This window comes from Nansenia antarctica (assembly GCF_963989245.1).
Source record: "Nansenia antarctica genome assembly, chromosome: 7".
NCBI classification, from domain to species: Eukaryota; Metazoa; Chordata; class Actinopteri; order Argentiniformes; family Microstomatidae; genus Nansenia; species Nansenia antarctica.
Window position 1 is genome coordinate 57,314,708 of NC_137677.1, and position 12,500 is coordinate 57,327,207.

Sequence of the window (12,500 nt, forward strand, 5' to 3'; positions counted from 1 at the left end):
GCTGACAAGACACAGAACAATAGTTCAATATATCATGTAACAGTTAACATTCAATTGTAGCATTGATCACTTTATCAAACAGTAACCCTTCCACTTATACATGATACACGATATGGAGCATCCAAAAATCTAAAGCTTTTTTGTTTTTAATGGGTATTCATATGAGTGGTACATAGACAAAAAAAACTAAAGACTAAAAAGTCCAGTCCTACACTTAATGTAATATAATTAGAGGTGCACATATGCTGAACATAATATAACACAAATGAAATGTTGTATATGTATGGGATGAAGATGGACGCCAGAAAAACTAGCTGATGCCATGGGGATCCTTTTCATAAACAAATAAATAAACAAACAAACAATCACACTGTCTCCTTCTCTTTCTCCCCCAGTCTCTGTTCCACGCCAACTCGCTCCAGAAGACCCACCAGAGCGCCCTGCAGGTGCAGCAGAAGGCCGAGGCGCTCATCCAGGCCGGCCACTTTGACCCGGACGCCATCCGGGGCTGCGCTGAGAAGGTGGCCATGCACTGGCAGCAGCTGATGCTGAAGATGGAGGACAGGCTCAAGCTGGTCAACGCCTCCGTAGCCTTCTACAAGACCTCTGAACAGGTGGGTGCTCCTCCTGGTCCAATTCCCAAAGGGCGCACCCTGGTGGCAAGGATAGGAAGTGCGTGTCACCGGATTATCGTTTTTTCTTCAGTTTTGTCCAAATCATAAAGGGACCGGAGTTACGGTAAAGAGGAATGCTCTGTCTGTTAAGTTAAAACCCCACTGTATGAAAGGTGCTAAACACAATTGTATTAGTAATCGTATCTATGATTATGAAGTGTGTCCTCGTAGAAGTGTGTCCTAGTAGCTAATAATATGTGTGTGTGTGTGTGTGTGTGTGTGTGTGTGTGTGTGTTGTCCTCAGGTGTGTAGTGTGTTGGAGAGTCTTGAGCAGGAGTACAGGAGGGATGAGGACTGGTGCGGGGGCCATGACAAGCTGGGGGTCCTGTCCGAGACGGACCACGTCATCCCTCTCATCTGCAAGCATCTGGAGCAGAAGGAGGCCTTTCTCAAGGTAGGATTATTACATATCCACCGTCTGTAAACATCTGTGTTCTTTGATTCTGTACCCATGGAGCAGCTTAACAGCATGCTTCTGTTTGGTTTGCTATTGACTTCCCATTACAGAGCTGGCATAACAATGTCGACTTGAATATGATGAATGCAAGTTCAGTTACTGTTGAGCATGAACAACTAACCAGGAAAGTCTGATGAATCCATAGAGACAGAACACATGGAACAAGTCTATCCTTGATGAATCGATGTTTCCCTACTGCTATGTGTATGCGATACCCACTCATTAGCCACTCTCTGTTGTGCTATGTTGAAGAGTGGTTTACGGTACGTGTATCCACTCTTCAACATAGTAAACCCTCCCAAAAACACACATGTTGGACATTTTTTGTCGACTCGTTTGACATGAAGTTCTTTGTGGTTCCCCCAGGCCTGCACTCTGGCCAGGAGGAATGCAGAGGTGTTCCTGAAGTACATCCACAGGAACAACGTGAGCATCCCCGGTGCTGCCGGCCATGGCAGAGGCCCCGAGCAACAGGTCAAAGGTCAGTCAGAAGAGCCCATGCAAGTCTAGAAGTTGGAATACTCCACAGCACAGCACAGCCTGTTTAAATTACTGTTCAGGCTTGTCTCCCTCAAGGGGCTAGGATATGTTTTGACTACCGTTTCTTATACAATAATTACACATGCACTATACGTATCTAATGTCTATTCTGTTCTTCTGGTCTGGTCTGTTACTGTGTAGCCATCCTTAATGAGCTGCTTCAGAGGGAGAACCGGGTCCTTCACTTCTGGACCATGAAGAAGCGTCGCCTGGACCAGTGCCAGCAGTACGTGGTGTTCGAGCGCAGTGCCAAACAGGTGAGTGATCCTGAACGCAGCTCCGAAACCTCCAAAGTGTGTTTATACGACCATAACATCTGCAGATGGGTTCTTGATTGTTTTTTGACGGCCAACTGTTTTTTGAGGCACCGTTGAAAGATGGAAGACAGAGAGAGAGAGAGAGAGAGAGAGAGAGAGAGAGAGAGAGAGAGAGAGAGAGAGAGAGAGAGAGAGAGAGAGAGAGATAGGGATAGGGATAGGGATAGGGGGAAATGGGCAAGTGGGAATTCTTCACCCCCCCCCCCCCTCCCCTTTACGTTTCTCCACAGGCCCTTGACTGGATCCAGGAAACAGGGGAGTATTACCTCTCCACTCACACCTCCCCCGGAGAGAGCAGCGAGAGAAGTCAGGAACTACTCAAGGAGTATGAGGAATTCAGAGTCTCGGCCAAGGTATGGAGCGGGGAAAGCAGAGCTACTGTTCGCTGCTCTTGGACTGTCACGCTCTCTCACTGTCAATGTGTTGTGACCCTACCTGCTATTGATATTAGCCAAACATCTCCAACTGTGCTGGGTGTATTTAATAGCCTGATGAGATCATTCCTCATCACTGGTTCAGTCAGCGAGCAAGAGTTACGAGATTTCTCCTCAGGGATGTCTGGCTTCTGTCGAGCTTCAGGAGTAGATGATGACATGTAGCGTACATGCTGTGTGAGTGAAACGCTCGCCCAGAAACTCGCACACGCACACACGCAGGCAGGCAGGCAGGCAGGAATACACACACACACACACACACACACACACACTCACACACACACACACTTACACATTTCCTCTCACGCCTCTGTTTCAGCAAACTAAGGAGAAGGTGAAGATCTTGATCCAGCTGGCAGACAGCTTCGTGGAGAAGGGCCACGGTCATGTGACTGAGCTGAAGAAGTGGGTCACAGCGGTAGACAAGCGCTACAGGGACTTCTCCTTGAGGATGGGGAAGTATCGCTCAGGTCTGGAGAAGTCACTGGGGATCAGCTCTGAGGTAAGGGCCCCAGGCTAGGCATGGCTAAGCTAAACCCTTTGGTGAAGTCTCATTATAATCAAACCAAACAATTATCCTTGTACTCCAATAACTACAAATGAGCTGATGTGGTTTTAGAGGAAGTATGTATCTAAGCAATTCCTGTGTTTGTACTTGAGAACTCACCTGAGAGCTCTTAAAAAAATATATATATATACGCCAATATACAGTATATACTGGTTATACGCCTGTTTTCAGTGGGCAACTGAAGCTTAAGTGACTTAAACTCAAGCTTAAGTCACCTTCCCTAGCAAGGTCTTATCAAATATGTATGTGCATATAGACTCACGTTGTTATGGTGACAAGCCAGACAGACAAAGTCTACCTACCCTCAAATCAGTGGAGGCTGGTGGATGGAAAATGTGGAAGACGTTAAATGTTAGGTAATGAATGGTACGGAATTAGGAATAGCATCAAACACATTATCATCCTATGGGTACCATTCCTCATTCCATTCCATGCCTTACACTAAGCCCAGTCTCCGCATCTTTCCGTCTACCAGCCTCCCACTGCATCAAAACAGAATTCCCTCTGCATCTCTTTCATCACAAGGTGAAATTCAGCTGCGTGTCTCTCTAAAAACGCCTCTGGCCAGGTCGTACACCAGAGGAGAGACCAGGGGGCGAAACCCGCGCATCTCATTTGAAAGCCCTGTCCTCATCTCTAACACATAACCACAGACTCTTCCTCCTCCGACTTGAAAAAGAGCAGAGAAGAAACTGTCTTGTTTGATGTCGTTTTTTTGCTGAGTCGGCTCAGATGTGAATGGGGATATCACAGCGCAGCGGGGTTGTGAGTGATCCTTTCTTCTTCTCTCTGGTAGGATAATAAGGACCTGGAGCTGGACATCATCCCGGCCAGCCTGACGGACCCCGAGGTGAAGCTGCGCGACCCCAACCACGAGGTCAACGAGGAGAAGAGGAAGTCGGCCAGGAAGAAAGAGTGAGTAGAAGAAGAAGGGAGTGGGAGAATGAACGACGTTAGCATAATGTTACATAAAGTGAATAATGATGTTTTTTTATTTTTTATTTATCATGTATGCTGATATTGTACAGTTAATGTGATCTCGATACTGTATTCTCGTTGCTGGTTTATGATGCAATGCATGTGTGCGTGTGTGTGTGTGTGTGTGTGTGTGTGTGTGTGTGTGTGCGTGTGCGTGTGTGTTTGCCCAGGTTCATCATGGCTGAACTTCTTCAGACTGAGAAGGCATATGTCAGGGATCTGCATGAATGTTTAGAGGTAATCTTACATTCATCTTGACATATTATATGTTCACAGCTTTGTTCGGCTCTGTGGTGCATTCTTGGGCTCTTTAGGAAGTCAGCTTTAGTAACTCTAGTTAACTTCAAAGACACAAGTACACTGAATTATTTGCCATAGTCTTGACAGTCAGAAGGTTGGACTGTCACATTTGAGGTGTTTGAAGATGGAATGCATTACCTGTGTGTGTGTGTGTGTGTGTGTGTGTGTGTGTGTGTGTGTGTGTGTGTGTGTGTGTGTGTGTGTGTGTGTGTGTGTGTGCGTGTGTGTGTGTGTCGTCTCTAGACTTACCTGTGGGAGATGACCAGTGGTGTGGAGGAGATCCCCCCCGGCATCGTCAACAAGGAGCACATCATCTTTGGGAACATCCAGGAGATCTATGATTTCCATAGCAAGTATGAGTCATTTGGAATCCCTTTTGAAATGATATATGAAGATTTGTTTGACGCACACATTATTACATGGTAAACCAATCTAATTGCTTTTTGTATGCCAATTCATGTGATTTGGCTTGATTCAATTGAGATGAAACGGAGTAGCTTAACTGTACATAGCTCATAACTGTATATACCTCTAAACTACCGTACATGCCACACTGTACATATCACTATCATTGTCATGTTTTTTTATATCAAGTTCTTATATCACTACTTGCACTTCTGGTTAGATGCTAAACTGCATTTCGTTGTGTACTCTGCAGTGACAATAACGTTTAATTTAAATTAATCGAATCTAATCAATTTAACCGTCTTTGTGATGTATTCAATTCCAGCATTTTCCTGAAAGAACTAGTGAATTATGAACAGCTACCGGAGGATGTGGGTCACTGTTTCGTCACATGGGTAAGACGGGCCCGTCTGATTCCTTCCTGTCTTCCCGCCTGCTTCCTCTCCCTTCTGTCTGTCTGGTACCCAGAGCATCCCACACATGTGGCCCCATGAGTCATCAGCACAAGCCAATGTTGTTTACTCCCTGGCAATTATTTCATAGACTCTTTCCAAATCATAGTCTTGCTCAACTTAAAATCTCCTGCTCTGGATAGATGATTCACTTACTTAGACAGATGTATTTGTTTGTAAGTCGCTTTGGATAAAGGCGTGTGCAAAAATGGCAAATGTAAACGCAAGCCTCTGCTTGGATTAAGGAGTCTCAGTGACGGATACTTACAGTAAAATGTAGTATGATACACCAGTATGTACAGATGATTAGTATGATATACAGATAAGTAAGAATGCAGATGTATAATCACTTCGATTTGACTGTATTTTTCTGTTCTGTTTTTGCAGGCTGATAAATTCCACATGTACGTCAATTACTGTAAGAACAAACCAGATTCCAGCCAGCTCATCTTGGAGCATGCTGGCAGCTTTTTCGACGTAAGTGAATCAGTTGTTCTCTATTATCTCCATTTAGAGATGTATTCATCATGATGAATCCACAAAGGGGTTGTGAAGACATGTTGTTGATGTACGTATCCATCCTACCTCTAGATGGTGCTAATGATCCATTCGTTGCCATCCGTCTTTCGCGGCTCGATTGCTCCACTGATTTACTCTGTGCATTACAACGCAGTTCATAAACGGGTGCAGTGATCATCAGTTGTGTGATTACGAAACACTGCGGTGTATCTATCACATGCTTTTTTTTGCTCTCGATCTTCCCAATGTCACCAATGCTGTGCTGTGCTGTGTGCAGGAGATACAGCAGAGACACGGATTGGCCAACTCCATCTCCTCCTACCTTATCAAGCCAGTGCAGAGGATCACCAAGTACCAGCTCCTCCTCAAGGTACTGAGACCCTGAGAACAGCAGCGGGAGACCCCAGAGATCTTATCTTCCTACCTCCTCCCTGAGGACAGTCGGCTCCAACATCAAAACATCTGGGCCGCTCTACCTTTCTGTCTCTCTCTCCCTCTCTCTCCCTCTCTCTCTCTCCATCCCTCCCATCTGTTTGTTTACACTTTTTCTTATAGGAACTTTAATGAATACCCTTGAGACTGTTGTTTCACTTCATCGTGTGTGTCTGTGTGTGTGTGTGTGTGTGTGTGTGTGTGTGTCTGTGTGGTCAATTTACTATATATTATTTGTCCATAGCTATTTTGTCCACCACCTTAGTAATTCAGCCACTCAGATTAATCAGTATCACTGTATCATATCATCCCACATACAGATCCCCTTCCGTGCTGCGTCCTAGCTCCTGTCATACTTTTCGAAGTCTGACAAAAGACCAATAGTGATCAAAAAATAAATAAATACAGGAGCATTCATTTGTTTTGTTTTTGCTCTCGCTCTTGCTCCCCCCCCCCCACACACACACACACACACTCACACACACACACACACACACACACACACACACACACACAGGAGCTTCTGTCGTGCTGTGAGGAGGGTAAAGGAGAGATCAAGGACGGCCTGGAGGTGATGTTAAGCGTGCCCAGGAGGGCCAACGATGCCATGCACGTCAGCATGCTGGAAGGTAGGGCCCCCTACTGTAGGGAGGAGGAAGCACAGGGGGGGATATGGCACTGCATAGACTGTCGGAGAAGGACGTGTGTGTGTGTGCGTGTGTGTGCGTGTGTGTGTGTGTGTGTGTCTGTGTGTGTGTGTCTGTCTGTGTCTGTGTGTGTGTCTGTGTCTGTGTCTGTGTGTGTGTGTGTGTGTGTGTGTGTGTGTGTGTGTGTTACCCCGTGGCCACAAGTGGCCTACTTAGAAACACCACTAACTGACCTACTTTGATATGGTATTCCATCAATGTCAAACGAAAAAATTGACCCAGTTTACCTGGACTTGGGTTTGTTTACTTAACTACTGAAAGTTGATGTCACTGTTCCCTTCATATGAAAATGAAAATACAAGCTAGGCACTGTCCTGTCTTCTGCAGTGCTGCTTGCAGTACCTCCTGTGTTTTAAAGTGTCATGTGGTTCCGATCCACCAGGATTCGATGAGAACCTGGACGTGCAGGGAGAGCTGTTCATCCAGGACACGTTCCAGGTGTGGGATCCGAAGTCTCTGATCCGGAAGGGCCGCGACCGCCACCTCTTCCTGTTTGAGATCTCTTTGGTGTTCTCCAAAGAGATCAAGGACTCGGCCGGACGCACCAAGTACGCGTACAAGAACAAACTGCTGGTAGGACTGCTCTCTCTCCGTTGTTTTGGTACACTGTTTGTGATGATACAAAAGGCCTTATGTGAGTCACATTGGAAAAATGTCAAATGAATAACGTAGAGATACCGTGAATATCGGAAGAGGTGTGAGACTCCACTCTTCATGGCTATTGATGAGATGATTTCACTGATTTTCATCAATATACTACAGCAGTTTGAAGTTCCGCCTCAAGAGAATTCTGGCCCAAGATAGGGCTTAGACAATATGAGTCATGTTGCTGGCCGAACTGTGTTTGTGTATGTGTGTGTGTGCGTGTGTGTGTGTGTGTGTGTGTGTGTGTGCGTGTGTGTGTGTGTGTGTGTGTGTGTGTGTGCGTGTGTGTGTGTGTGTGTGTGTGTACGTGCGTCATGGGGATTTGAATGGAGAGTGCAGGTGCTTTGTAGCACTGATGGTGTTTGCTCTGCTCTGCAGGCTGAGAGGTTAACGCTGGTGTTCCTTTGATCTGGAGCCAGCGCTGGCTGAGATGTGAAGGCCCTATCGTATGTGTGTGTGTGTGTGTGTGTATGTGTGTGTGTGTGTGTGTCTGTATGCTTGTGTGCATGTGAATGCATGAGTGTGTGTGTGGGCGGGTGCATATGTCCTATTCTAGCACTGAGATTCATACTATGCTGCTAAGTAGATGCTTTAGCCCCTTGACTGCACCAATTGTCTCTAAACGAGAGCATCTGTTCACTGGATAACAGGTGAATGTGAAATGGTGTGTGTTTTATTAAGAGGGCTGTTATTGCAGTCTTTTGCCACGGGTTCCAGAGGGGGAGAGTGCTTTTAAGGAAGTGAGAGACCCTACAGCATAATCTGGAGCAGGTGCTGAATATATGAAATGCAAAGCAGATGGAGGTGTTACAGTTCTGAATTAAACCTCCCTTCCACAATCCATTACTATATATATATATATATATAGATCACTACCTTAATTATACTTTCTTTTTATTTATTTTGTTTCTTTTTTTTATTATTACTACTCAATCTTTTCAGTTTGTAAAGCGTCTTTGAGTGTCTAGAAAAGCACTATATAAGTCTAATGTATTATTATTATTATTAATAATAATAATAATAAATGCATTCGCCTGTGTTCTATAGCAGCTGCTCCTCTCGGGGGTGTCAGACAGTGAACATTGAAATCAGTACAGTTTTTATTTACATCTAATGTCTTTTACTTGGTACCATGTTACACTGTATGTTTCCAAATGACCCATTCCAAATGACCATTGAAAATGTGTGATAGTGTTTAAGACGGACACACTAATGCCCTTTGTGTTCTATCATCAGACATCGGAGCTGGGGGTGACGGAGCACATTGAAGGGGACCCCTGTAAGTTTGCCCTGTGGGCCGGGAGAACCCCTTCATCTGACAACAAGACTGTTCTGAAGGTACATACCCTACTCTCTAAAGGCTTCTACTCATCTCCAACATGCTTTCAGCTCTTTGGTTTGAGTACTTTTTTAGTACTTGTACTTTGTTTGTACTTCGTTATCATACTATGATATCCACTGTCATTGAAGACAGTGAAGTAGTTATAGTGGTTGAGTCTAAAAGGCCCTGGTTCCACAAATCTGTAACACACAGTGAACACCAGGCCTGTCTATCAAGTCCTTCAGTGTCTGCAGAGAGCAGCAGTAACACCATCACCACCTTCAGTGTCAACATGTTTTTTCTCCTTAACACCCTCCTCTTGAACCTCCACTGACAGACACAACACAAATCCAATAATAGTGTATGCTGTGTGATGTCAACTCACTCAATTCAAGTCAAGTCATATTTGTGACAGCAGCTGCTGAAACCGGGAACAAGTCGCCAAGTGATTCAAGCTTTAGTTTTGTCACACCTTGAGTACTGTCCAGTCATTTGGTCATCTGCAGCTAAGAAAGATCTAAGAAAACTCAAAATTGCTCAAAACAAAGCTGCTAGATTAGCTCTCCACTGTTCCACTCGCATGGCTTCCTGTAGAAAATAGATTACAATCCAGTCTTCTGATATTCTTCAGGAATGTCATAAATGACAAGAAACCACCGTACTTTTCTGACAGTAGTGTACATCAGAAATTAAAATAACTATCTGACCAGAAAGGCCATTTCAGGATATCTCTTACCACCTAGAACTAGGACAGATCTTCTCAAATCTACTGTAATTTACAGAGCCATTACAGGATGGAACTCTTTACCCAAGCATGTTCGTAAAACTAATTCTAGATGCACTTTCAAGAACATTATAAAAGAGCATTTAACACAATTAACTTTGAACAGTAGATGATTTATCTTGTTTGCTGATCTGTTATTTCATTTATTTTATTTTATTCTATACACCTTTCTTTTGTTATTATGATGTATGTACAGTATGTATACAATGTTTACAATTGTCTGTATGTATATAATGTTGACAATTGTCCAAATATGATTTTTGTGTCGGACCCCAGGAAGACTAGCTAATGTCATGGCATTAGCTAATGGGGATCCTAATAAACAAACAAACCAATCAAAATGTTCAGACTTTTATTCAGAAAAAAAATAATTTTGTTGAAAATCAATGACACACTTGCTAGTCAAGCCAAAAATATTGCAATGCAATGGATTCAGTGAGTAATCCCCACTACTACCTAGTTAACTATAACACTGCTTTACATTGTTAGCATGCTCACAAAACAAGCTGTGTTAGTTGACTAGCGAGTGTGTCACTGATTTTCAACAACGCAGAAATGTATTTACATTTTTCTGAATAAAAGTCTGAACCTAAAATCGCCTTCCGACTTGTTCCCGGTTTCACCAGCTGCGGTCACATTTATTATCCCAAATGTGTTTGGCTAAGAGGGCATCCATTTATAGAAACACAATAGACCTAAAACAAACAACATTTTAGAATAAAACAACATCATCCTCATCCTCCGCAGGCTTCCAGCATTGAGGCGAAGCAGGAGTGGATCAAGAACATCCGCGAGGTGATCCAGGAGAGGATCATCCACCTCAAGGGAGCGCTGAAGGAGCCTATACACATGCCCAAGACCCCCAACAAGCCACGCAACAACAGCAAGAGGTGGGCAGCATTCAGACATGGCAGGCTCCTGTCACTATTTATGTGGAGCAGTTTCCCGTACACAGATTAAGCTCAACCCCTTGGACTAGAATGCACTCTCGATAGAGATCCACCATTCGATATGGTCTGTAGTCCAGGACTATGCTTAATCTGGGTCTGGAAACCTAGTCCATAGATTTGGCTATACAATTCTTATGTATTGCATGATGATAGTTGAAGATATGAAACATCCCCTTTAAGAACAGCGATTGAATGGTTGTTTGTGGCGGTGCAGGGATACCGGTGATGACGGAGACAGCCAGGGCGATGGCAGTAGTCAGCCTGACACCATCTCCATCGCCTCGAGGACCTCCCAGAACACAGTGGACAGTGACAAGGTAGGAAAACCATTTGACTTTCTATTACATAAGATATGGAATGCACTTATCTGATTCCAGTGTAATACCTCCTCAAGTACTGCTGTGGCTGAATTCCAAAAACAAGCCCTAAGCCTTGTCTCCATAGATCCGAAAAGATTGGTCGGTGTTTACGCAACGTGGCAGTTGCCACCTTGCATGGGTGGGGTTGGATGGGATTCTCAGACAAGGGGGTTGAATCAGGATTCAGCATGTTGTGTAAATAAAAAAAAAGACCTTGACCTTGACTCCTCCCTAACTCCACCCCCCTGTGGGTTGGATGAGCTGATGGCTAACAGGTGTTCCAGACTCGGGGTTTCCCTGTCCTTCCCTATGATCTCAGCAGGGGCTTTGCCACTCCATTATAGGTTCACACGTTACAGAGAACAGCAACAATGATCTGAAACAAGCATGAAAAGTCTATTTAGGTTTTGTTTGGACCTGTGTCCCCATGCCACATATGAAGGACCATATGAAATCAAAGTAAGGATACTTTTCATTGATTATTCCAAAAAGTATTTCAGATAAGTATTTTGCAGCTGAATTTCTACCCGGCTTGACTGATTGATATATTTATTGATTTAACTCACAATGATAACACCAAGCACATATACAGCCATAGCATCAGTGCAGTACGAAAACACTGAACCTACAAATTCTATCCTTCTTCTCAGTCAGATAGATATGCTGTATGTGTGTGGGAGTGAAAATGATGGACACGTTGTTATGAAACTGTCTCTAGTTGTGCCTGTTTATTGTCTTATCTTTGGGACCCTTCCCTACTCTACTCACCCTGTGACACACACACACACACACACACACACACACACACACACACACACACACACACACACACACACACACATTCACTCACACACTCACTCCCTCTCCAAGGAGAACACTGAGGCTGAATCCATCTGCCTGTCGTTTTGGAGACCAGCCAGTGCAGGGTGTCTCATTCTGGGGTCTTATTTCTCCCTCCTCTGCTATAGAGTTCATTGAGAGGGAACACAGAGAGAGAGGGAGGGAGGGAGGAGGGGGGGGAGGCCAGTGTGACGTCCTGTGGCCTTTTCACATGGTTCACCCCAACGCCCACACTCTAACCCAGTGCTAAATGTCACTGCGCTGTGCGCACACACTCATACACACTCACATAAGCACACACACACACACACACGTTTTCACTTCCTCACACTCACACATAGACACATCCTCTCGCGCACACACTCCTGCACATGTGAACAGCAGGAGATCGCCACCCGAACGGAGTGACATTGCCTAGTTATGTTGCTGGTGATGAATGGTTGTGATGTGCAGGCCAGTTTGTGGAACAGGCCTGTGTGTGTGTGTGTCTGAGTCCTGGCTAGCCCTTCTTTCAATGTCCTTGTGTGTTCTGTGTTCTTTACAGGCCGAGGCAGCATCCATGAACCCTCCCCTTGTTTTGATCTCGGGACACAAAACAGCTTCAACTGTTCTGACAGTTAGCTAGGACTCCCTTTTCCCTTCGTGGAGAGAATGTCTTCATCTGAAAAACACGGTTTTACTTTTGGTTTCTATTATAGAGTTTCAAAGTGGGGTGTATTATCCTCTATTCTCTGCTCTTGTCTTTGAAAATAAGTTATGTCGGTCTTTTGAATTCCCGATTAGGTTACTGTAATGTTTATAGCCTTTATTGCTCTCTT

General features: G+C 44.5%; 1 protein-coding gene across 5 annotated transcripts in view; it reads left to right on the top strand.

Annotated features, from left to right (window-relative positions):
- Positions 1 to 12,500, top strand: part of kalrna (kalirin RhoGEF kinase a) — a gene marked incomplete at both ends in the record, with an annotated part of 159,815 nt that overhangs the window by 107,308 nt on the left and 40,007 nt on the right. For all 5 annotated transcript variants that reach the window (XM_080535635.1, XM_080535636.1, XM_080535637.1 and 2 more), the window contains 17 exons: positions 396 to 614; positions 919 to 1,068; positions 1,498 to 1,612; positions 1,813 to 1,928; positions 2,219 to 2,341; positions 2,742 to 2,924; positions 3,787 to 3,905; positions 4,139 to 4,205; positions 4,512 to 4,621; positions 4,999 to 5,068; positions 5,513 to 5,602; positions 5,922 to 6,014; positions 6,594 to 6,705; positions 7,166 to 7,356; positions 8,665 to 8,766; positions 10,281 to 10,423; positions 10,698 to 10,800. In XM_080535635.1, coding sequence (XP_080391761.1) covers positions 396 to 614; positions 919 to 1,068; positions 1,498 to 1,612; positions 1,813 to 1,928; positions 2,219 to 2,341; positions 2,742 to 2,924; positions 3,787 to 3,905; positions 4,139 to 4,205; positions 4,512 to 4,621; positions 4,999 to 5,068; positions 5,513 to 5,602; positions 5,922 to 6,014; positions 6,594 to 6,705; positions 7,166 to 7,356; positions 8,665 to 8,766; positions 10,281 to 10,423; positions 10,698 to 10,800 — 2,106 coding nt within the window. The remainder of the gene's footprint in view (positions 1 to 395; positions 615 to 918; positions 1,069 to 1,497; positions 1,613 to 1,812; positions 1,929 to 2,218; positions 2,342 to 2,741; positions 2,925 to 3,786; positions 3,906 to 4,138; positions 4,206 to 4,511; positions 4,622 to 4,998; positions 5,069 to 5,512; positions 5,603 to 5,921; positions 6,015 to 6,593; positions 6,706 to 7,165; positions 7,357 to 8,664; positions 8,767 to 10,280; positions 10,424 to 10,697; positions 10,801 to 12,500) is intronic.